At 34.2% G+C, this 22395-nt stretch overlaps 3 protein-coding genes across 3 annotated transcripts in view; 1 reads left to right on the top strand and 2 right to left on the bottom strand.

Annotated features, from left to right (window-relative positions):
* Window positions 1-585: 585 nt before the first annotated feature.
* LOC125057453 (NADH dehydrogenase [ubiquinone] 1 alpha subcomplex subunit 11) lies at window positions 586-1852 on the bottom strand. The gene is made up of 3 exons (XM_047661160.1): window positions 1508-1852; window positions 1081-1335; window positions 586-724 (listed from the first exon to the last, which is right to left on the bottom strand). Exons 1-3 carry the CDS (start codon window positions 1749-1751, stop codon window positions 714-716), a joined length of 510 nt encoding a protein of 169 aa, XP_047517116.1. The 5' UTR covers window positions 1752-1852; the 3' UTR covers window positions 586-713.
* Window positions 1853-2347: 495 nt separating this feature from the next.
* LOC125057257 (F-actin-capping protein subunit alpha) lies at window positions 2348-4001 on the top strand. The gene has a single exon (XM_047660837.1). The coding sequence runs from the start codon at window positions 2387-2389 to the stop codon at window positions 3251-3253; it is 867 nt and encodes a 288-aa protein (XP_047516793.1). The 5' UTR covers window positions 2348-2386; the 3' UTR covers window positions 3254-4001.
* A 1004-nt stretch (window positions 4002-5005) lies between these two features.
* LOC125057342 (pregnancy zone protein-like) overlaps window positions 5006-22395 on the bottom strand; it is a 40014-nt gene continuing 22624 nt past the window's right edge. Inside the window, exons 17-29 of the mRNA XM_047660990.1 lie at window positions 21845-21927; window positions 21220-21338; window positions 20624-20762; window positions 20269-20393; window positions 19564-19686; window positions 17995-18334; window positions 16912-17069; window positions 15923-16100; window positions 15210-15367; window positions 14457-14574; window positions 6779-6966; window positions 5617-6412; window positions 5006-5244 (exon numbers count right to left, since the gene is read on the bottom strand). Of these exons, the coding sequence (XP_047516946.1) occupies window positions 5138-5244; window positions 5617-6412; window positions 6779-6966; window positions 14457-14574; window positions 15210-15367; window positions 15923-16100; window positions 16912-17069; window positions 17995-18334; window positions 19564-19686; window positions 20269-20393; window positions 20624-20762; window positions 21220-21338; window positions 21845-21927 (2632 nt within the window). The 3' untranslated portion in view covers window positions 5006-5137. The remainder of the gene's footprint in view (window positions 5245-5616; window positions 6413-6778; window positions 6967-14456; window positions 14575-15209; window positions 15368-15922; window positions 16101-16911; window positions 17070-17994; window positions 18335-19563; window positions 19687-20268; window positions 20394-20623; window positions 20763-21219; window positions 21339-21844; window positions 21928-22395) is intronic.

The raw sequence follows: 22395 nt of genomic DNA, 5'->3' as shown, positions 1-22395 counted from the left end.
AGTCCACCATAAGTTATGAGTCCGATGAATGTCAAATAGCACAATTTATCTTCCAAATAATTTATGTGTTGCATAGCTATTTGGTACTTTATCCATACATTGTGAAACAGACCCTTAGAACTAAGAGTATTGAATGTCATTTTCTATAAATTTTGTCTTTGCTTCACATTCTGAATTATAAACCCATCCGTCCCCAAGATTTGTTTTTAAATTTGATGTTCTTAATGATGGTATTCAAATATAGTTGTAGTAATAAATATGTTGTTGAGGTTTCAAAATATCCTACATTGACATGTTAAAATAATTGCATTTAAGCTGTTTTCATTGTCTATGCTCATTGCTTTTTATATAGTCTATGCTTTCAGAATTTATGTTTGTTTCCAGTTGAAAATATTAAGCTCGCCATCTGTTGAATGAAAAGGGAGGACTTTTATACACTCTAACATTCCTTTTCAAATATTTTATTGTAAGAATTTTTATTATTTGCACAGTTTTTGACTAATATTAAGTTAATTTTACTAGGTTTTATGTTGTAGTTTGCTTATGGAGTTATATTGTTTTTACTAGATGTAATAATAAATTGAAAACAAAAAAATTCTTTTATTTTGCAACAACTGAAGTAATCATACAATAAAGAAGAGCTAAATATGATCATTTATTATAACTTAAATAATATTTTACTGTACACTACTTCCTGCATAACATTGTGGTATTTAATTGGATCCTGAAAAAGAAAGTTAGTTAGTTTCTCTTTTGCAAGAAAAAACTAGCACTAAGAAAATTTATGTTCTAAGCTCTATTTCAGTGAATTAACTTAAGTAGTCTGTATACTTGAAATTGTGTGAAGTGACTTTGGGGAAATTGTTTATTAGATTTTAAATAGAAGAAAAATAGTTAATTGCACAAAACAATTACTGACTCTGTAATCTATTGTGTGTGAATTACCAACTGGAATCATTTTTTTATTAACCTAGGTATGAAACCAATTCCAAACTTAATATCTGGCTAACTGAAATAGAAGTCAATACCAACCACTTCTAATTATAATAATACTCTATAACAATACGCAAGATTAATTACCTTTTTCCCAATTCTTTAATTCATCTATATCTTTAACAAAGGTCCAATCTCTCCTTACTGAGTTTATAGATTCTTTCCCTGAATGCAGCTTAGGGAAGAAGGTGAAGTTATTGTCTATACCAATTTTCTTCACTATACCGCAAGCTCCTAGAACGATAGCTGCAGGTACAGCAATAACTGGCTGTCTACGCACAGAAGCATATACTGCTCCAGCAGCTGCTCCACCCAAGAAGTAGTTGAACTCGTCATTTTTACCTGAAGAGTTAATGTAGTCCTTAATAAACAATAGCTTTGATAGCATTCAGTATTAAACAGTATCAAGGCTTTGAATCTTCTAGATTATAAAATGGTTTCATAAAGAGAACAGATTAAACAAGAAGTAATAACTGAACAAGTGTAGGAATTAATAGAATATTATGATACCTACCTCTTACATTCTGAGCAATATTGGTTGTTAAAGTAAAAGCTGTTGCCATGCTAATCGCTGGTCCAAGATAAAATCCATACCGCATGACAGTCTGGAAGATTCCCTTGGGGTGGGAATAGAGGAGCACATCAAAAGTAGCTACAGGTAAACTTGCTAGGATTGCATATTTTGTCGTCACTAAGGTTTTTTTGAATATATCCTGGCCTTCCGGCGTATCGTAATATTTATAAGTTAGCAAAGACATATCAAAATTAAGGTGTTAACAATTAAAAAGTACAATGATTTTATTTTCAGTTACACAACTTCTTCATCAATGGCTACATAGGAAATTATATTAAGAATTTACGTTTGTAGTTTGACATTTGACAACTGACACCCTGAAAAAGTGGCCATCGTAAAGTTAAAGTATCTTTTCCTCTGTTGGCCCCAGAAGTTTTTCTTCACTCTTTTTACTTTAATAGTAATGAAAAGCAAGAGCTTAAACTAAGTTTCAATTGTTAACGTCGGCGCTGTGGTGTGTGAAGACGTTGGCAACCCTATATTATGTACTGGTAATAATTTATATTCCATGAAAACATGTTGGTTTTGACAAATTCATTAATTTAAAGTTAGTTTATTGAAATCTATTTTTCGAATACATGTTTTTTTCTCACAATTTTGTTTAAGTAAAGGTTTTTTCAGATTTGAATCACTAGGTTTTGTATTATGTATTTTCAAATCTCTTAGTTGTTTTTATCTGTCATCTTATCATCTTATAGATGTTGCAGTCTCTAAGCGACATGCTTGTTGTCAATTGTCGTGATGTCCATGTCCCATGAATGTCGCAATTTGTCGAAGTTAAATTGAAGTGTCAAAAACTTAAAAGTACCAAAATCAAAAATGGCGGCGGAGGGTGACGAAGTGATATCGGATCAGGAAAAAGTTAGAATTGTGTCGGATTTTATTTTACATTCTCCTCCGGGTGAATTCAATGAAGTGTTCAACGATGTGAGAGTATTATTGAATAACGACACATTGCTCAAGGAGGGTGCGAGTGGTGCTTTTTCGCAATACAACAAGGATCAACTCACACCCGTGCGTCTTGAAGGCTCCGAACTTCATACGCTTATTACAGACCATAATGAGCTTGGTGGTGGTCGATTCTTTGACCCTCGTTCAAAGCGGTCCTTTAAATACGATCACCTACGAAAGGATGCGTCAGAATACGAGCCATATGAACCTGACAAGGTGGCGGAGCCCTGGCGGGCCGCTCTAGATGTAGAGTTGACCAATTACGTCGCTGAGCACTACAAACACGGCGCTAGTTTAGTCGTGGGACGAGCATTAGAGTCTGGATCGGTTTCGCTTGTTGCTTGTATCGAAGACCACCAGTTCCAGCCTAAAAACTATTGGAACGGGCGGTGGAGATCTGTCTGGTCGATAACGGTGGGCAGTGGTGCAGCCGAACTGCGTGGTATGCTACGAGTGCAAGTACATTACTATGAGGATGGTAATGTACAGTTGGTTAGTTCAAAAGAGGTCCGTGCACCTCTCGTAGCGACAGGTGAAGTAGCCACTGCGAAAGAGTTCGTAAGACTTGTCTGTGATGCGGAAAATGCCTACCAGACAGCAATATCGGATAATTACAAGACTATGAGCGACACAACATTTAAGGCATTGCGACGACAGCTTCCAGTAACACGCAGTAAGATTGATTGGGCGCGCTTGGTGTCATACACGATTGGTAAGGAGCTGAAGAGCCAATGATGTCTCGCCGCTGCGCTCTGAGTTGCAGCGTGGTCCATGCCTCTGTACATATTCATATAAGAGAAAATCTTGTTCAAATGTTTACTGGCTCCGAGGGGCGCATCCCCGGTGCATATTTATCTATGATATAGAGAATCGCTATTGTAAACTGTTAAATTTTATTGCATTTTGTTACTCTCAGTATGGAAGAATAATGAGTATTTAATTATTGCCAGCTTCATGTGCTGTTCCCAATAGAGTCCATCACAGTTTTGAGTTTTCAATAGCAGAGATTATAGAAAGATTGTACATTGTAATTAGTAACCTCCTAGAGTTTATGCAGTACCATAGCACAGCCTTCATTCAGTTGTTTTTGTCTACAAATGGTTTGTGTAAGCAATGTCTGAAATTTCTTTGGTAAATGAATGTCAATTAAAAATTATAAGTTTTTTCTTCAGTACATCAGTTTCAAAATCCATCCATCAGAGGAGAGTATTATTTGATATTGCTTGCATATGATATGTGCGCTGTCAGCCAAACATGAAAAGGTTTCTAATGGTGCATTTAATTATAGTTAATTTTAATTGTCCATGTAGCTTTAATGCAAGTTTATGGGCAGAGAGCACAATATATTGTCTTTGAAAATTATGCCTACAATGGTTGCTCAAATACACTGGGTAAAATTATGTCCATAAATTGTCATTGAGAGTGATTGAAAGCATTTTTTTATAAGTAACAATATAACTCCCAATTAATAATTATTTTAATTTAAAAAAAAAACATTAAAATTCAAGTATTCTGTATTGTATGATTTAATTAATTTGAATAAAAGTATATATAAAATGTTGCTAAGACATTGTTTTCTTTACTATTAGCAAAGTTAGATCAATTCAAAAAGATATTACTTTTATTAAACCATCTCATATTGGCAGGAAGGAAAACCTAAAATAAATTTTAAGTTTCTTACTAACTTTAGTAATAATGTATTATTTCCTAAATGCAATTAACATGAATATGATGACAATAGTTGACAATCAATGTTCTATTTATATGTATGTATGTATATATGTTTCAAAATGCAAATTTGACTTAAATTATTTTTTAACTATCTATTAAACATTTTACTGCTGGTTTATGTAATGTCCGATGCATGTTGCGTGATTCAAGGCAATGCGGATGAGTCACAGTCGCCCTTCGAATGTTGCACGCTTTACCGGACGTCAACCTTTATCAATTTGTTCTTGTCGTTAATAATAATTGATGGCAGTTAGGTATTCCGCTTTTTAAGGATTCGATCTGATGGTCCATATTTAAAATAAGATGAAAACAACTCTATGTTTAAGACAATAACTTTATGTAGTCAATTATTCAGAGTCAAAATAAAATAAAATAAATTTTTTGACAGACAAAGGTCATTGTACCATTAGCTCATGTCTCCAACTTAGATTGCGTAAACCATGAAAATCATTTTGTTAATTAGACAAAACAAAATTGTCGACTTCTTACATTCAGCAAAATGTCTCTTTTCAAAGAATTTTCTTTTGTGGTTTAGTTTAAAATGACATCCAACTAATTTAATTAATGTTTAATTGACTTTGTTGATAAATATTTAATAAACAAAGAACGATAAATAACTTGTCCATATTTGTATTAGTCACATTTTTAAAAATATCGATTACTAAGAGATTAAGATAATGAAAATTCAGAAACCTTATCTCTTTGAAGTACTCAAATCATAAATAAGAAAGTGTAGGGATATTGTAAATAATAACATTTTTAAAAATATTTTTTATTCACAGCCAACCCTTGCTGTCTTGTGCCTACATACAATAAATAGTTTTAATTTATAATTAGTTTACCTTAATTATGTTACAAAATAAGGAAATCAGTCTTCGTTAACTTAAATTATATCGTCCTTATATTTCTATAATATTGATGATTATAATACGGGTGAATAAAATACGTTGGCGTTGAGTATAGCTTACGTCTTTGTTCAACCTGCGGATATGGGCCTGAAAAAAAAAGTCTTAGTGAACCGAGTGTTTCTAATTTATTGGTCGGCAGCCAGTTCCTTCAAAATATTATATGTTATAGTTCGCGTAATATAAGCTAAAATAATACAGTTTATAATATTTATTTGGAATAACTATGGATATATTTCAATTGTAAAGGTAGGAGAACGGTATATTAAGGAGTTTGAATTTCCTGTCATACGGACACTTGTTAGCTTTCCTCTGCAGCCACAGGTATTTCATTGGCTATTTATAGTAATCCGATATAATTACTACGACTCTAGAATATTGTCTCTTAGAGATTAAATTTAAATACGTTTACATAAATATCATTTGCGGCAATTATATTTATATATACAAACAAGTACTTACCAGAATTTGCAAAAAAGTTATCCGGCGGTAGTACTATTGAGGGCACTGGTCCTTCAATTCCAGTAGGAACATCCAAATCTTTCTCCGAATCGATTACGTGGAAATTTGAAAACGGATCAGTTTCTTTGTTGCTGTCTTCATTGAATTCAGAACCTGAAGTTGTTTCTTGTTCTGATTTTATCGCTTCAAAATGCGCATTTTGTTTTATATTTGAATTGTCTTGTTTTATTTCTGAATCTTGTGTATTGTGTTTGTCAGATTCATTTGAAGCAATACCATCGTTATACATAACATTTATTCCTTCTGCTATGCCTTTATTTTCATTATTATCAGTTTGGTTATCAATATTAAATCGCTCGATGTTGTGCGGTTCCGTTTCGGGACTATTATAGTCGAATAAGTCCCGTTTGCTTTCAATATTTCTTCCCTTATTTGTATCTATTTTCATATTAGTTGGAACATTAATGCTGTCATTGTTTGTTAAAGTTTCTTCATTGATCTTATCATGTGTATCTTCCGTGTACTTTTTCTGGTATTTTAAATCATGAGCTCCCAATATCTCATTTTCACTGTCGATTGTTATGTTACTGTTTTCGTCTTTTTTTCTTTGTGTTAAATTGTCGTAAAGGGGATCTTCCAGTGGGAAGCCTTCTGGTATATCTTCGAAGGAAAAGTCGTAGTTTATCAAGATATCTCCATTTATAGATCGTGCTTTGTTAAATATATTCTCCGATAGTAACATGTCTTTGGTATCATCACTAATCCTGGATCGGCATTCTTCAGGGATTGTGTACATCTAAAATAAGAATGTGGATTTTAATTAGATACGAAATTTAAAGTATTATTAAAGTATAGCCAGTATTTTGTTAATAACGATTATTAAATTTGCGAATTTGAAGTCACTGCGTTGCGAGGACCAATCGCAGCATGAAGACTTCACTTTTTAATCAATAGATTTTGCTATGTTTTTTTCTTGTTGTACTTTACAAATGAAACGGTAAATAAGTAAGTAAACTAGGACTAGCACTTCATAGAAATCTTTTTTACGTAAGCGCCTAATAAGTTATAAAAATTATAGTACAGCTGATATAAGTAAATTATAAATGTTTATTAGGTTTCATGACCCTTGTTGCGTCAATCAAATACTATTATTTAGACTTACTTGTATATCATTGTTTTCGGGGCGATAATAATCAAGTATCTTGGCGTAGGCAGGTTTGGTCTTTGCTTTGGGTCCCACTGCGTGTATCTTGTAGCACTGGTGTCCCCCTCTTGAGGTATCTTCATTTCGTGAGCCCAGGTATAAAGTTACACGTCCATTGTTCGCCGATACTTCTATACGCCGGAGTACTATAACAAAAGATAATTTTAAAAGTGAATGAAAGTACCATAGTAGTACTAGCGGACCCCACAGAAGTTCTTTAAAAACTTAAATAAAAACCATCTAATTGTAAATCTAAACGATTCTCGAATCAATTTGAAGACCAACATACAATGGATTAAAATCGGTTTAAGACTTTAATAACAAACTTAAGATGCTTATAGAGTAAATAAAAATCTGTTTTTCTTTTTATTATATATTATACCGCTACCCTGAATTTCCAGAGATATTTTTAAATTAGCCAAATCGGTCGAGCCATTCTCGAGTTTTAGCGAGACAAACGAACAGCAATTAATTTATATATAGAAGTCGATATATTTTCAATATGGCCATTTGTGTAAAATACAGTCAATCTTTGTCGCTGCAATATAACTTCGTTATTGATCGCGTATAAAGATATTGTCACCGAAATCGATCAAAACAAAAAATGATCACGTGTCATAACTTAATTATATTATTTTTTCTTAGGTCTAGATCTCGTACCATCTAATAATATCAGCCGCATCGCCCTTGTCTGATGTATCAATCTACTTTGAATTGGTTCCAGCAAAATTAAACTAGCGTAAAATTAAATAGAAAGCTTAAAATTGATGGATGCGGTACTTCTTGTCAAGGGCTTTAATAATCTCACTACACAAGTCGTGGATTGTGGGAAACCTGCAATGAAACCGGTCTGCCACCCTCCATTAACTCACAAAGGTAACAAACGCAAATCCTGTACCTATCGAAGACAAGTATTTGATGGTTCGGATCATCGGCGATTTACACATATAGCTTAGATATAAATACAGTAATTCCTATCTGATAAGGTGTATTTCAATCCACTTTAAAATGCATTTTAAAAATTTGATTATGAAATCAATTAGACATTAAATAATTCATACGCAAATTATTATATAAATAACTAGTGGACCCGACAGACGTTGTACCCTGCATGATATTTCAAGCGATTAGTAAAGCAAAGTATGAAAGTACCGACTGCAGCGCCATCTGGCGGGCTGATTTGTGAATCTTGGATGTTATAAAATTAAATTAAAATTCTTAATCAAATGAAGAAAGAAATGAACGTAGCAAGAAAATGCGCTCATCTTATGTGAGCTTAAAGATATAATGCATTTAACATTAATGCTATCTTTACTCAAGGATCTAGACTCTAGAGTTTAATGATATGTGCAAAGCTAAAGCTGAAATAGAAACCGCGAAGCTCAGCTATTCAGGTTAATGTGACATCAAATGTGGATTACGTCATGTCGGTCTGTGCATCATCCTGCACTCAAAATAGACATGTTGCTTTTGCAAAATTACGTTAAGTTGTCAGTAAGAAGCGTCATTTTCAGCAATAAAAACTTAATAATAATATAAAAAAAGGGTGAGTGTACTTATGTACGCGCGTAAGAAGTTATACTTCTTTGACATTATTAAAAATAGTTTTTGATTGCATGCAAATAATTAATTACAATTAAATAACCAAAGACTGGAAAAGGAGTCATTATAGTCAATAAAGTTCAGTTTACATTTGAATAATTAAATAAATAAATATTTATTATTATTCTCTTACATTAAGTGTAACATAAATTCTATTATTATCCGAATGTTGATTTTAAATTATGTCCAATGCCGTAGCATCTTCCGTGGCCCGTGGGCAACTTCATTCTGTTAATTTTGTGTCACGGTGCGCGTGCATCGTAAAATTACACTCTCATTAATTTTTCATAACGCGCCTAAAGAATTATAACATCAAAAAATTAAATTTAAATTAACAATAAAATATATGTGTATGCTGAAAGAGAAATTATGTGTGGACACATCGAATAACAAACTCAATTTTATAGAATATTTTTTTAATTTAATAAATACAATTTCTAATTACGCTTTTTTGGCTATGACTATGGCAAACCTTATCTTAAAATAATTATTTGATATAAGGCAAAAAAAATACTTAAGGCAAAAATGAAAACATTAAAATTATTTTGGTTGAAGTATGTATAGAATTTCGAATTGGTTAGTATATCATTGTCGGATGAGGATGGCATTCTATATACAATATTAAGTCTGGACAGTCGCTCTGGACAGAATGCAGAAGAACAAAGAAGTTATGATGGTTAAGAGAAGGAAACTTGATCTTAATCATCCAAGGCAATGTGGCAGGTAAAAAGAGACCTAGCCGCAGACACACGTCTTGGTTGAAGAATCTTAGACATTGTTTTTGTCAAAGCACCAGATGTTGTTCATTGTTTCTTCAGAAGCGTGGCATCCAAAATTAAAGTAGCCATGTTGATCGCCAACCTTCGAGAGGAGATGGCACGAGTAGAAGAACATACAATATTACAAGCTAAATTTCTGAATATGTACTGGTGTATTAGTGTTTTATTCAGTATATATGTGTTCTATTTCTTATCAAGATTTACAAGAGCCGTTTCCGATGACACTCCACTCGAACTAAAGCTATCAATTAACCTAATTTGTTATCAAGAGAGGTTACAATAACAACGTTGTAAAAAGTGTAACAAAAAGTTATTCCAGCATTTGGTTTAATGTTACAAAGATAGGTTGAATAAAGCTTACACTGGGCTAACATACTCGTAATCTGTGGGTCCCCAGTGCCCATTTTAAGGGAGGGCTGAGATGTTTTTAGTGGGTAGGGTCTCACAACCCCTCTGAATAGCAAAGGGCTTTGAGAGACCCAGCCCCATAGTACCCGCATCAAGCTCAACATCCCTGGCGCCGCGTAAGCACATTTTCTCCTCAATAAAAAAAAGTGGTAATCTGTGGGTGAGATTGACGTAGCGCGATCTTTGACTCCCGAATGTCAATATACAATTCTGACGTGCGTAGTCTGACTTAGCATTTTGTTTCTGAATTTGATTATTCACTAACTTGAAAAGAAAAACTATAATTTGAAAAAAAAAATAGATTTATCAATGTTTTTAATGTCAATCGTAATACTTCTATCAAACTAGCTTTCTTTCAACGCGGCTTCCGTCCTTTCTCTAAACTCAAAAAACTACAGAAAACCCCGAAATCCTAAAAATACAAACAAAGACTTGCAGAAGCAATCTCGTCCACTCGACGCAAGTCTAGTTGTGACGTATATAAAACCCAACCGGGTCACTCGGTCACGGCTGCGAACACAACGCAGAGTAAAACGCTAATTAAAAATATTTCATATTATATTTTTATATAAAATTGTGAATGATAAAAGAGACGTTTTCACTTTAAGTTTTTGAGTTAGAAAAATTATTAACAACTGATGCTTTGTTATGTTCATTGACTGCCCTGCGATTCTGTAACTCACTTCACGAACTCACACAGCGGTTTTCGCATCGGCGGTCTCTCTCAAATCAGTCGTGAAGCAGTAATTTTATGATTTGGCATTCTGATAAACAATAAAGTACAAGCTCCCACCTTTTCAGAATGCCAAATCATAAAATGACTGCTTCACGACTGATTTGAGAGCGACCGCCGATGCGAAAACCGCTGTGTGAGTTCGTGAAGTGAGTTACAGAATCGCAGGGCTGATCTCAAAAGCCTCAGTATGGCAATGTAATTATTTCGTCCTTATGTTTTGTTAAGGAGTAATGCGGTATCTTAAACTTCAAACAGGCAACTGCCATTTAGATTGGGCGCGTTAAAAGTGCAGAGCAAGCAGTGTTGGCCTAGTGGCTTCAGCGTGCGACTCTCATACCTGAGGTCGTAGGTTCGATCCCCGGCTGTGCACCAATGGACTTTCTTTCTATGTGCGCATTTAACATTCGCTCGAACGGTGAAGGAAAACATCGTGATGAAACCGGCTTGCCTTAGATCCAACAAATCGACGGCGTCAGTCGCAGGAGGCTGATCACCTACTATTACATTGACAAATTATCATAAAACAGGTACAGCTACATTTGTAGCGCTACCGTTTTATTTTTATTTAAAAAAAATATTACTACAATTTAAGATAATATCCAGCGCTAAATAATCATCATAAACATACCCTCACATACACGCCATTACACAACACAGCTGAATTAGGTTGTACTTAGTTAAATGTATTTTATAATTATAGATTTTTTTCTTTCAAAGTTACGTACATGTTCGAACCTTTTTGTATATAAGTATTATGTATTCCATCTATGGCTCTAGCTTTAGTGTAATTGCTTTAGTTATATATAATTTTAATTAGCTGTAGGAGTACGAAATAAATAAAAAACGTAAGTTGCGGTTATGAGCCGGTCTAATTAATTCTTATAACTCAAAGTTCCTATGCCCTTGTTTAGAAGGTAAATTGGTTTTTGTACAAAATATGACTAACGAAACTCTACGCGTATTGACTTTAAAGTTATTTTAAAAGACGTTTAAAAAAACCTTTTTCCTTATTCATAATATGTAGACTTTATATAAATAATTTCACCAACTATAAAAACCTTACACATAGCTAGCTGACCCGGCAAACGTTTCTTTTGCCATATATATTATTTCTAGGAAACATTTTTTTAGTTCAATAAAAATAACTAAATACAATAATAAAAAATAGGGGTTAATCGTATAGGGGTAAAAATTAGTGGTTGTATATATTTTTGTATGATGATGATGTGGACACCCCTTATCACTTAGGGGTATGTAAGATAGATAGTAGCCGATTCTCAGACTCACTGAATATGCATAAAAAACTCATAAGAATCGGAGGAACGAGCATGACACGAGAATTTTATATATTAGATATAATATTGCTAAAAACACACTGCATGCTCTGTTTTTATATTATATTAGACTAGTAGACTCGGCCAAGCGCTGCTGTGGCTAAGATTTTTGTTATATTATATTACATAGAAGTAAACTATTCAAGAGAAACGGCAGGAGAACACCAATCCACCATGCTTTTTTGGTGGTTATGCCATTAAATTGTAGCTTATGTGAAACGTTGGTAATTATTTTGATAAGGATCAATACCTAAGTACGAATAAAGAGCCTTTTCTAGGTGTGGTATTTTAATTTAAAAAAATGAATAAAAGGACGCTTATTGTGACGTAACTATAAAAGATAGAGACATGCTGTCGCGACATTTTTTATAGATAGTGATGTGTCCTGAAAAATTATAATACATCATTCTGTTCTATTATTAATAGTTTTCGCAGCGCACACGATTGAAGGATGTTTTTTGTTTATTTTTTTACCCTTTGGGTTAGATTATTCAAGTTTTAGTAAGCATTCCAAAGAATAGTGTAGCTTGCCAACGATGAAAGAATTTTTGAAATCGGTCCAGTAGTTTCGGAGCCTATTCATTTCAAACAAACAAAAAATCAAACCTTTCCTCTTTATAATTATATTATACTAGACAACAATTTGCATAGTTAATCTACGTAAAAATCGTAGGTAGGTCATACTAGTATGGTTTTTAAAAATAAATTTTAGTTTACCAAAAGATAATGCCACCATTTAGTATTTACGGAACACGGTCCAAAAAGCTTTGCGACAATGCTTCATATTGAGGATGTTGTGAATTGTTCCTTTGTGTTCGTTACAATGGTGCATCCTGTCACGCGGTATCAACGTTTTTGAATATTCATGTACAAATAAATGCGGGTTTTAAAATTATTATATCTAATATATAAAATTCTCGTGTCGCGGTGTTTGTAGTTAAACTCCTCCAAAACGGCTTGGCCGATTCTCATGAAATTTTGTGTCCATATTGGGTATGTCTGAGAATCGGACAACATCTATTTTTCATCCCCCTAAATGTTAGGGTAGTCCACCCCTAACATTTTTATTTTTATTTTTTAGACAAAATGTTTAATTTCTATTTTTTTATGATACAACATACAAAAATACATACAATCCTCAATTTTCACCCTTCTACGATCAACCCCTATTTTTTATTATAAATGATATACATGGCAAAACGCCGTTTGCCCGGTCAGCTAGTCTAATATATAAAATTCTCGTGTCGCGGTGTTTGTTGTTAAACTCCTCCGAAACGGCTTGACCGATTCTCATGAATGTGTGTTTTTCATGTGCATATTCGGTATGTCTGGGAATCGGACAATATTTTTCATTCCCCTAAATTATTTTTAATTTTTAGATAATATTTTTCTTATGATACAGCATTAAAAAATACATACAACCCCTAATTTTCACTCCTCTACGATCAACCCCTATTTTTTATGATAAATGATATACATGGCAATACGACGATTGTCGGATCAGCTAGTATCTTATAAAGATGTCATGCAGTTTTGTATGGGACAAATGGCGCAAGGGGTTCACGCAATTTGTCTGTTTTCCAGGACAAGTGATGCTTAACACACATAAAGTTTGGGTCTAAAACTTGCTGATTTCCATACGAATGTATTTCGCCACTGTACAAGTTAGTGAACACAACAAATATTTTTGGTGTTCAACCGGACTGCAGTTGAGAATTGCTCGTTTTACGACTTAGTTGCTAATAAATGTTCGCATTAAAAAAAAAATATATATATATTTTCGTGAATACAATAATATAAAGTACTTGCTTGCATGCTTTTTTACTTGGAATGGCCCAGTGGGAAGATACTTAATATTATTGTTATCACCAAAATAGATTTATGTTTTTTATCATTTACGGAAAATTCGTGCATGTATATTGATAATACGAATATTGAATACCAGAAACCTGGGAAGATGGAATGAAAGGGGTAGCGGGGTGGAATTGGAAATTGTGGTGAGGAAGAGAGACAAGTTGAAGAATTTGGAGAAGGCCTTTACTTCGTCGGGGTTCGAGTACTAGTGTAAAACATAATGACGTGGACTTAAATTAACCTAATGTAGTAATAGTAGCTGTTTTTATTTTTTTATTTTAATTTTACTTACTTTAAATTCTCCGACTTTACAGATACATAAGTGTTTTAAAGCACACAAGTGTTTGAATTATTATGAGCAGTGTTGGCCTAGTGGCTTCAGCGTGCGACTCTCATAAATGAGGTCGTAGGTTCGATCCCCGGCTGTGCACCAATGTACCTACTTTCTTTCTATGTGCGCATTTAACATTTGCTCGAACGGTGAAGGAAACCGACATGTCTTAGACCAAAAAGGCGACGGCGTGTGTCAGGCACTGGAGGCTGACCTACTTGCCCATTAGATTTGAAAAATGGTCATAAAACAGATTCAGAAATCTGAGGCCAAGACCTAAAGAGGTTGTAGCGCCACTTATTTATCTATTTTAAGTGTTTGAATAACTTATTTAAGATATAAAGTGTCCTAATATTTCACGTGATTTACACTAAACTTGTTAATACAGTAAAGTTTACTGAATAAACTATTCTTTTGTAAATGTTTAATATTCGCATAAATATTGTGTGTGTATTTGCACAATACAAAGACGATTTACAGAATATAAAACAAAAAAAAACGTTCGTGCGGTCCTATCGCTGTATAGCGATCTCTTCCAAGCAACTCTGTATTATGCAGTAAAAGAAAATATAAGGCAATACTAATTACTTACGTGTATTGGTACGAAGTTGTTGTTGATAAAGAAGTTTGGTCTCGGCGCCAAAGCCACCTGGGAGTGAGACTTCTATCAGCGCCATCTCTGGGAATACCCCGCTCCATTCTGCACACACCTGCATATATATTTAAAAAAAAATATTGGCTAGTGTTTTAAATTTTCACACGTTTACACTTCACCTAATAAATGATCATAAAATTTAATAAACAAATGGCGCCATTTAAAAACACCACAGAGTACAGAACTTCCGCGCCAAAAACAATAATAAAACTACTTGGTCGAATTGACCTTTGACGTCGTTCTTTTAGTTATGGTTTGACTGTGAACTTCTGTTATACAATCAATCCATAATATAACAACGTGATTATGCATATTATTTTTAATACATATCTTCAATTATTTAAATTTTTTCAACTAATAAAGTATGGTATTTGACATTTTGCGCAGGTTTTTGCTTATGTTATCTTTCCCGCGTTTAGATACTTGTGTTTTATTTAATATGGCAGTAACATAGGTGTAATAGATATTTTCAATTATAATTACTACGCTGATCATGGAAGATGCTAAGAAAGCTCCGATATTTTGATGATTGACTGACGTAATCCAAAGTCCTAGATTTACTACAAAAATATTGTTATAAAAATATATAAATAACATATTAATATATATTAATATTTGCGTAAGAATATTTTATTGAATTTGTCAAAAGTCATTAATTCGTTACAACAAAAATAATGAAATAACCCAAACCTCCACAACGGCAGCACAGAAGCAGGTATTATTTCCATCGCAGTTAAACGTTCCGTCGGTCTGTACATCCACTTGTACTTTGAGCAATTTGTTTTGTTTATCTTCTGGCTTTAGAGTGTTATATTGACGAGTTGCTTGGATTAATGCACATCCAGTACCTAAGCGGAACAGGTTAAAAATCTACATAAAAATCATTCTCAAATAAAATTATTTAAAGATATACTATTAAGATATGCGATGATTTAATTGCTTCAAAACTTTGCTGTATTAAGTTTAGGAAGGCATTAAAGGTATAGATTTGAGCCTAGAAGGCTGACGATAGACGGAACTGTTCGATGGTTACGCGATGTATGATGAGAATAAAGTTCTTAAGCATAATCTGTCTAAAGACCTAGTGGCTTTAGCGTTCGACTGTCGTCCCTGTGGAACGTGGGTCAGGCACAAAAGGCTGATTAGGAAAAACGAATGATCAGTCTCGTGTGCCCGACACACGCCGTCGACTTTTTGGGTCTAAGACAAGCCGGTTTCCTCATGATGTTTTCCTTCACCGTTCGAGAAAATGTTAATGCGCACATAGAAAGAAAGACAATTGGTGCACAGCCGGGGATTGATCCTACAACCTCAGGGATGAGAGTCGCATGCTGAAGCCACTAGGACAACACTGCTCACATCGAAACATACCACTTATAATATTCTAATAGAAGATGACTTACCATCAACAGTTACATCGACATCCCCAACTGGTAGCTTGATGACCTCTGGTAGTTTGTTGGATGACGTGATGGCAACGGTTTTGCTGACCACCCCACTTGCCACCCTCACTGATAGACTGCTGTTTGCGGGTACGATTGATGGCCATGCCGTGAGACCTTCTAGAGCGACTAGTGTGTCCTAGGAATATTGTATGGTAAGTTTTTAAAGCAAAACTCTGGAATGCATTTATTTAAAAAAACGTAGTATTTAAAGAAAACAAAATTAAAATAATAATAAACTTGTGACCATTTCTTCTTGGACTTCTTCGACTCAAAACGGGACATTGGTTAAATTAAGGTTAATAGTCAATGAAAAAAAAAACATTTTTAAAGCGACTTACACAAAATATAGGTATTGTGTTTAATTATATTTATATTTATCAGAAGAACAAATTTGTTTTAATATATCTGGTGATGATTTCAAATAGGAATGAAACTCTAGGGAAGTTTTGTTTTTATATTCTGCTGCTTAAATTTTGCGTCCCACCGTTTATTTCGGGGACACCGGGACTCGTAATTGGAAAAAGGGACAGTCCCATTCAAAACGGGACATCTGGTCAATTCTGGTCATTAGGCATGGGACATGTGTGCGTCTGTTTCTTTTTCTTAGGAAATTATTACTCCGGGAAGCGAACTAACCACCTGGCTAATGCCATGTTCGTGGTGTTTCATAAGATTTTATTTTATTTAGTATTGTTTGTAAATTGAAACCTAGTTAAAACCTATTATATGCTATAAATAGTTTACAAAACAAACATTTTCTCTCTTCAAACTTGACATTCATTGGATTCCTGCAAACTCGTTGTTTTGTCTTCAATAAAGCAAAGAATCCGTAAAAGAAGTTGACCAGTGAAACATGGAGTAGTTTTTAAGTATTCAACAGAAAAACCTGCAAAAAATCCGGTGACATTTAAGAAATATAAAATGTACAACATATTTATATTAAATACCTGTGTAGAGATGAATCCGCCGGCAGCGTTGGTGTGTGTAGCGAGCCACAAGGTGGCGCGAGTTGCGTCGCTTGCGCATGTATTGCGCAAGTCTGCGACGCACTCTGACAGCGCAAGCAGCGCATAACCAGTCGCTTCGATAGATGTCGCTAGGCTACCTTTATTAACATTAGGTGCTACTAATAAAATTTGATTTTACATATAAGTTACTAAATATACAATATTTACAAATTTTTCGACCTACATAGTAATAATAATAAATTTAAAAAAGTTTGGTTTCTGTGGCCTTTGACGTTGGCAGCATTTCCTCGATGTACTGCGATACTTATTCGTTGAGCGAGGAAAACACTATCTCTTTACATATCAGTATTTATATTGGACATTATTATTATATTTTTTTTTTTATTAAAGCTGTAATATTCACAGGCCTAGTGGTCGGAGACCAGTAGGCCTAGGTACCGGTGGTAGACAGAGTACAGAGTGGTAGACAGAGTGACCTTCTGCAGCTTAAAGCTAGTTTGAAAGACAGTCTACTTTTTGCGTTTAAGGCATGCCGGTTTTCTCACGATGCTTTCCTTCAAACGAGTATCCATAAACGCGCACTTAAAAAGGTCATTGGTGCGGGGGTTCGAACCTACGACCTCGGGGATGAGAGTCTGAAGGAGTGTCTCACACTCTGCGAATTTTCGGTCTCAGGCATGCCGGTTCCCTCATGATGACTTCCTTCACCTTTATTTGCGTTCAAGTATTACGTCACGCAATTTTTGGAGATTATTGACCCCCCCCCCATGTAACGCGCCGTAACGTTTTTCTGTACCCAAGTATAGTAAAACGTTTCGTGACCACCTAGTGACTCTTTATACCTAAAAGTTACCATTATGTGGTGTAAAGTACTGGAAAGTCGATAATAATATTAAAAATAACGCGTAATTCAATCCCCGCCCCGCATCGTAACGTTTTACAAAAGGACCCCCCCCCAAAATTCGTTACGTAATACTTGAACACTCCAATACGAGCAAATGTTTAAATGCGCCCATAGAATTAAACTTACACTTTAATAAACCTTCTGAAATCAAAACTTACCACTCTCCCACCACACGTAGTTGCTACTCCTTTTCGCCATCTTCAATAGTCCCACCAGCTCCCTCATCTCCTCATCAATCCCCAATCCTAATCCCCAACTCGTCGCCTCATTACTCTGCTTCAACTCTCTGTCATACCGCCTTAACCTCATAAAGGCATAGGTTATTATGCTATACGCGTATGCTCTAGAGGGATTCTTCTTAGGAGGCATTGCTCTGAGGCAAGAGAGGGAGTTCTGTATGACTTTATGGGGAATTGGGATTGTACTCTCTATTAGAGACGTTATGACGTAAGCGGTAAGGGTAACACTTGCAATTTCTCCGTCTTCGTTGAGGCCACCCTGATATGGAAATAAAATGTTTAGATTCAGTACAGACAAGCTTGGTATCCCGTATTTTATTGGTCGAGAATTTAGATCATATGATATCATTAATGAAAATATGTATGAATGTATCTTATGTTCCATAATAATAAACATATATTTTAAATGATTAATGAAAATATCATTTATTTGTGTAGATAAATAATAATAATAAAATAAATACATGCATTTAGCTTTTAGTCCATTGAAATGTTAATTTGCTGAACATTTGTTTATGCATTTATTTACATGCTGCAGATATTGATATCTTTGTGAGCAGCTTGTGCCTATAATATTACTATAGAAGTCCTGTGGTAATTGGTCCGGCCTTCCATCGCGGACCGAAAATATACAAAAACGTACTACATACTATGACTAAACTAATAGACAAAATAAAATATAACAATGAGTGGTTGTGGGTGTGTGAATATGTCTAAAAGTGTGTGAAAGAATTTAATTTAAAGTAAATATTCCTAAACTAACATTTACTGCCATTTCTCAAATCACGTTGAACGAAAGAAGAACTGGCAATAAACTCTTCGTCACTCTTAAAACACCAAGTATTTTTAAAAGGTAAAAGGTTTTGAGGGTAATTAAACATTTGTAAGGAGCTGCTGCAATCATTATGCTCCTCATTCATGTTAAAGCATTGAATTATTGTAATGCAGTTAATAATTTTAACGATATCATGAAAGGGCGGATCTAGAAATCGCGTCAAAAAAAAATGAGCGATTTGGTTTGTTTTTATAGTCTGTATCGACCTCGACGTCCGTCGTTTCACAACTGAGAGTTTTTAAGGCAGTTTTTGCAGCCACCATTATGTGGAACTACCCACATAAGTATTTCAGAACCGATTCGACTTAGGGTCCTTCAAGAAATGAGCGTACCAATTCTTAACAGGCCGGCAACGCACTCACGAGACCGGCTTTGAGAGTGTCCATGAGCGGTGGTATCACTAAACCACTATCACTCAGCCTGCTGCCCGTTTGCCCTCTGTTCTATTTAAAAAAGAATAGCGATTTAACAAAATCATTTAAAATTTGCGACCTGTGTGTGTGTGTGAACCTGACTAGCTAGGGGAGGTCAGATCTATGTACTCCTTGATCTTTGATAAGATGGTGGAATTATAAAAGATCAATGTCAACCATATATGAAGAATATCAAGTTAAAGTTCTGAACCTATTTTTCTCTCTCCTATTAAAGGTTACCTTGAGTTCTCTGTGGAAAACTTGACCCTCATTCCGGAAGCAGCCATTCTCCATTTGTTGAGATAACAACCACTTTTCTGCGGTCTCCACTGCTCGGGGTATGGGCTGTCCTGGAGATATTACCTAAGATAGATAAAAATATATATAGATAGAAAATTTACTAAAAAGTATTAGAATTGTATTTTTTTTGTACATAAGTTGACTATCCCCAATCCCTTAATTAATTTGACACTTAATTTCGTAAGTGTATTTATGTATGTCCACAAATTTCTCAAAAACTAAAAAGTATATCCAAGACCAACGGAGCAGTATTGGCCTAGTGGCTTCAGCGTGCGACTCTCATCCCTGAGGTTGTAGGTTCGATCCTCGGCTGTTCACCAATGGACTGTCTATGTGCGCATTTGACATTCACTCGAACGGTGAAGGAAAACATCGTGAGGAAACCGGATTGCCTTAGACACAAAAAGTCGACGGCGTGTGTCAGTCACAGGAGGCTGATCACCTACTTGCCTATTAGATTGACAAATTATAATGAAACAGATACAGAAATCTGAGATCCAGACCTCAAAAAAAAAGGTTGTAGCGCCACTGATGTATTTATTTTATTATAGAGAACAATCAGAGAGTTTTATCAAATAGGTTAAGTAGTTTTTTCTATACGCGGTTTTTTCAGTGTAATTTTTATTTGTTACAAATGAATCATACTTGATGTGCTCTTCTAAGATATCGCACAGAGAAAGCTGTAAGCCAGGTGGAAGATAGAAGGTCGGAAGACCCGAAGGCACTGAAGCCTCCAGAGGTATGCACATATTGGAGCTGACGAGCGAAACCTGGAAATAACATTATTTAAGTAATACTGGAAACAATAAAAAAAAAAATTTTTTTTCATTTTTATCAGAATTTTAAAAGAAATGTAAAATACTTTTGAACGTTTTTTTTAAAATATTTAATAAATTGTAAATTGAATTGAAATATTCGCGTAGTAATAAAAAAAAATAACGAAGATTCTTCTCTTTTCTTCAAAAAAAGGTGATGTATAATTATAATATAATATACTGACCTCTTGCGACGTGATCTTTTGCGGTGTACGCAGCAGGTGAATTGGGATGGAGTTGCGCAAGCGCAAGCAAGTTGGTCGCGAGACGAGCCATGTTCTGCTCACCACAGCCACGAGGCAAGAGTACTAATGCGTCGGCGTCCTATTTAACGACGAATATAAATTACGATGGCTATATCGCTATATCTATTGGTTTTCTAAGGTTGATAATGCAATTTACGTAAACAGTAGTGTATGTAGAAAGTCGAAAACTAAAATCTTATGAAAACTTTTCGACACCAACTCATTTTCATACAAATTTAGTTTTTGACTTTCTACATACACTACTGTTAAGGCATCTTGACTAAGACCCCTGGCCAGTGGCCTGTATAAAAGCCAAAGGTGGCCATTTTGAATAGAATATATTTTAATTTTTTGCTGAGACTTTAATAAATATGTAGGTTAAATTTTAATAATATTAAATTACTACATTAAAAATATGAATTTTCATTTGTAACAGAATTAATGGCTGGACTATATATAAAAAAAAGTTTTGGCGCTAACTAACACACAATAAAATCGTACCTATTCATAATAATAGTTTTAAAAAAAAATCTTACAGCCAGAAGAGGTCCAGTAATATCACTCGCAGCCCATACAGTCACCGATTCTGTTCCCGGTACAACATCCACTCTTGACCAATTCCAATGGACTTTGGACTTTACCGACCCAGGTACGTCTGAAAATTTTGATCGTAGTGCTTTTAACTAAAGTCCTCCATCTCTTTCTATCACAGCTTAAATATGACAGAAAGAGACGGAAATACTTTAGTTAATAGCAATTAGACTAATTAAATTTATATGCTTTAGTAATTTTGATTACTCCAAAAAAATAATTAATGAATTTGACTGATGATTCTTCAAAAACATTGTACAGATTTTTAATAGATCGGCAGCGTTGGTAGTGTATGCCCATGGGCGGAAGTGTCTCATACCCATTTGCGCATTATTATATATGACAAATATTGTATATATTGAAGTCTTTGTGTATATATAACAGTTATATCAAATACAACTCAAATTAATAATATACAAAGTATTAATATAATATACATAATTTATTAATTTGATCTGGATTCATTGATAATTTCAAAAAATCTACGACAATAACAAAACTTTTATCAAATCAAATTACTTGAAACATAAGGTTTACCTTAATTACTTTTTTTACTTAAAAAAATCTCACCTCTATCACAGAGCATGATAGACTTATGTTCTTGTATAGGTACTCCTTCCGGGTCCACTTGAATCTGTACCACGACTTCGTCGCTGAAAGTATATTAATACAATTTAATATACCATACATATTGCTAATCATATAAAAAACATTTAATATTTTTGTACACAAAAATCTGAGGTCGTGATATTTTTTTAATAAGCAAATAAATCAGCTTCATACCGATTTTCTCATTACGTTTTTCTCTATACGCGAATGTTAAATGCGTACATAGAATGAAAATTTATGTATTCTACAACTCGAATGAACGCGCAAGCTTAAACCATACTAGTATTGGTTTATTGTTTTTTTATAAAATGTCAAGTAGTTTCAAAATAATAATTTTTTCGTAATAATAATTCTTTATATTCTCCCATATAACATTTGAAACAAACAGTTTACAATTAAGAAGGTATTGGGAGACTGGTTTCCAAACTAGGTAAGAACCTGTGATATGGATGACCAGGCTTCCATTCCACAGCAAAGTCATACTGAGTCATAATAAAAAAGTCAATATTTGA

The sequence above is a fragment of the Pieris napi genome, chromosome 16 (genome assembly GCF_905475465.1).
Source record: "Pieris napi chromosome 16, ilPieNapi1.2, whole genome shotgun sequence".
In the NCBI taxonomy this organism is placed as follows: domain Eukaryota; kingdom Metazoa; phylum Arthropoda; class Insecta; order Lepidoptera; family Pieridae; genus Pieris; species Pieris napi.
The sequence above is the reverse complement of the archived record's forward strand: the minus strand, read 5'-3'. Positions and strand labels throughout refer to the sequence as shown.

Bases quoted from the DNA above. Each gene is read 5' to 3' on its own strand.
- LOC125057453 (XM_047661160.1), bottom strand. From the start codon at position 1,751: ATGTCTTTGCTAACTTATAAATATTACGATACGCCGGAAGGCCAGGAT. The intron at 1,336-1,507 runs GTAGGTATCATA...TTAACTCTTCAG, and splicing joins TATTGCTCAGAATGTAAGAG to GTAAAAATGACGAGTTCAAC.
- LOC125057257 (XM_047660837.1), top strand. From the start codon at position 2,387: ATGGCGGCGGAGGGTGACGAAGTGATATCGGATCAGGAAAAAGTTAGA.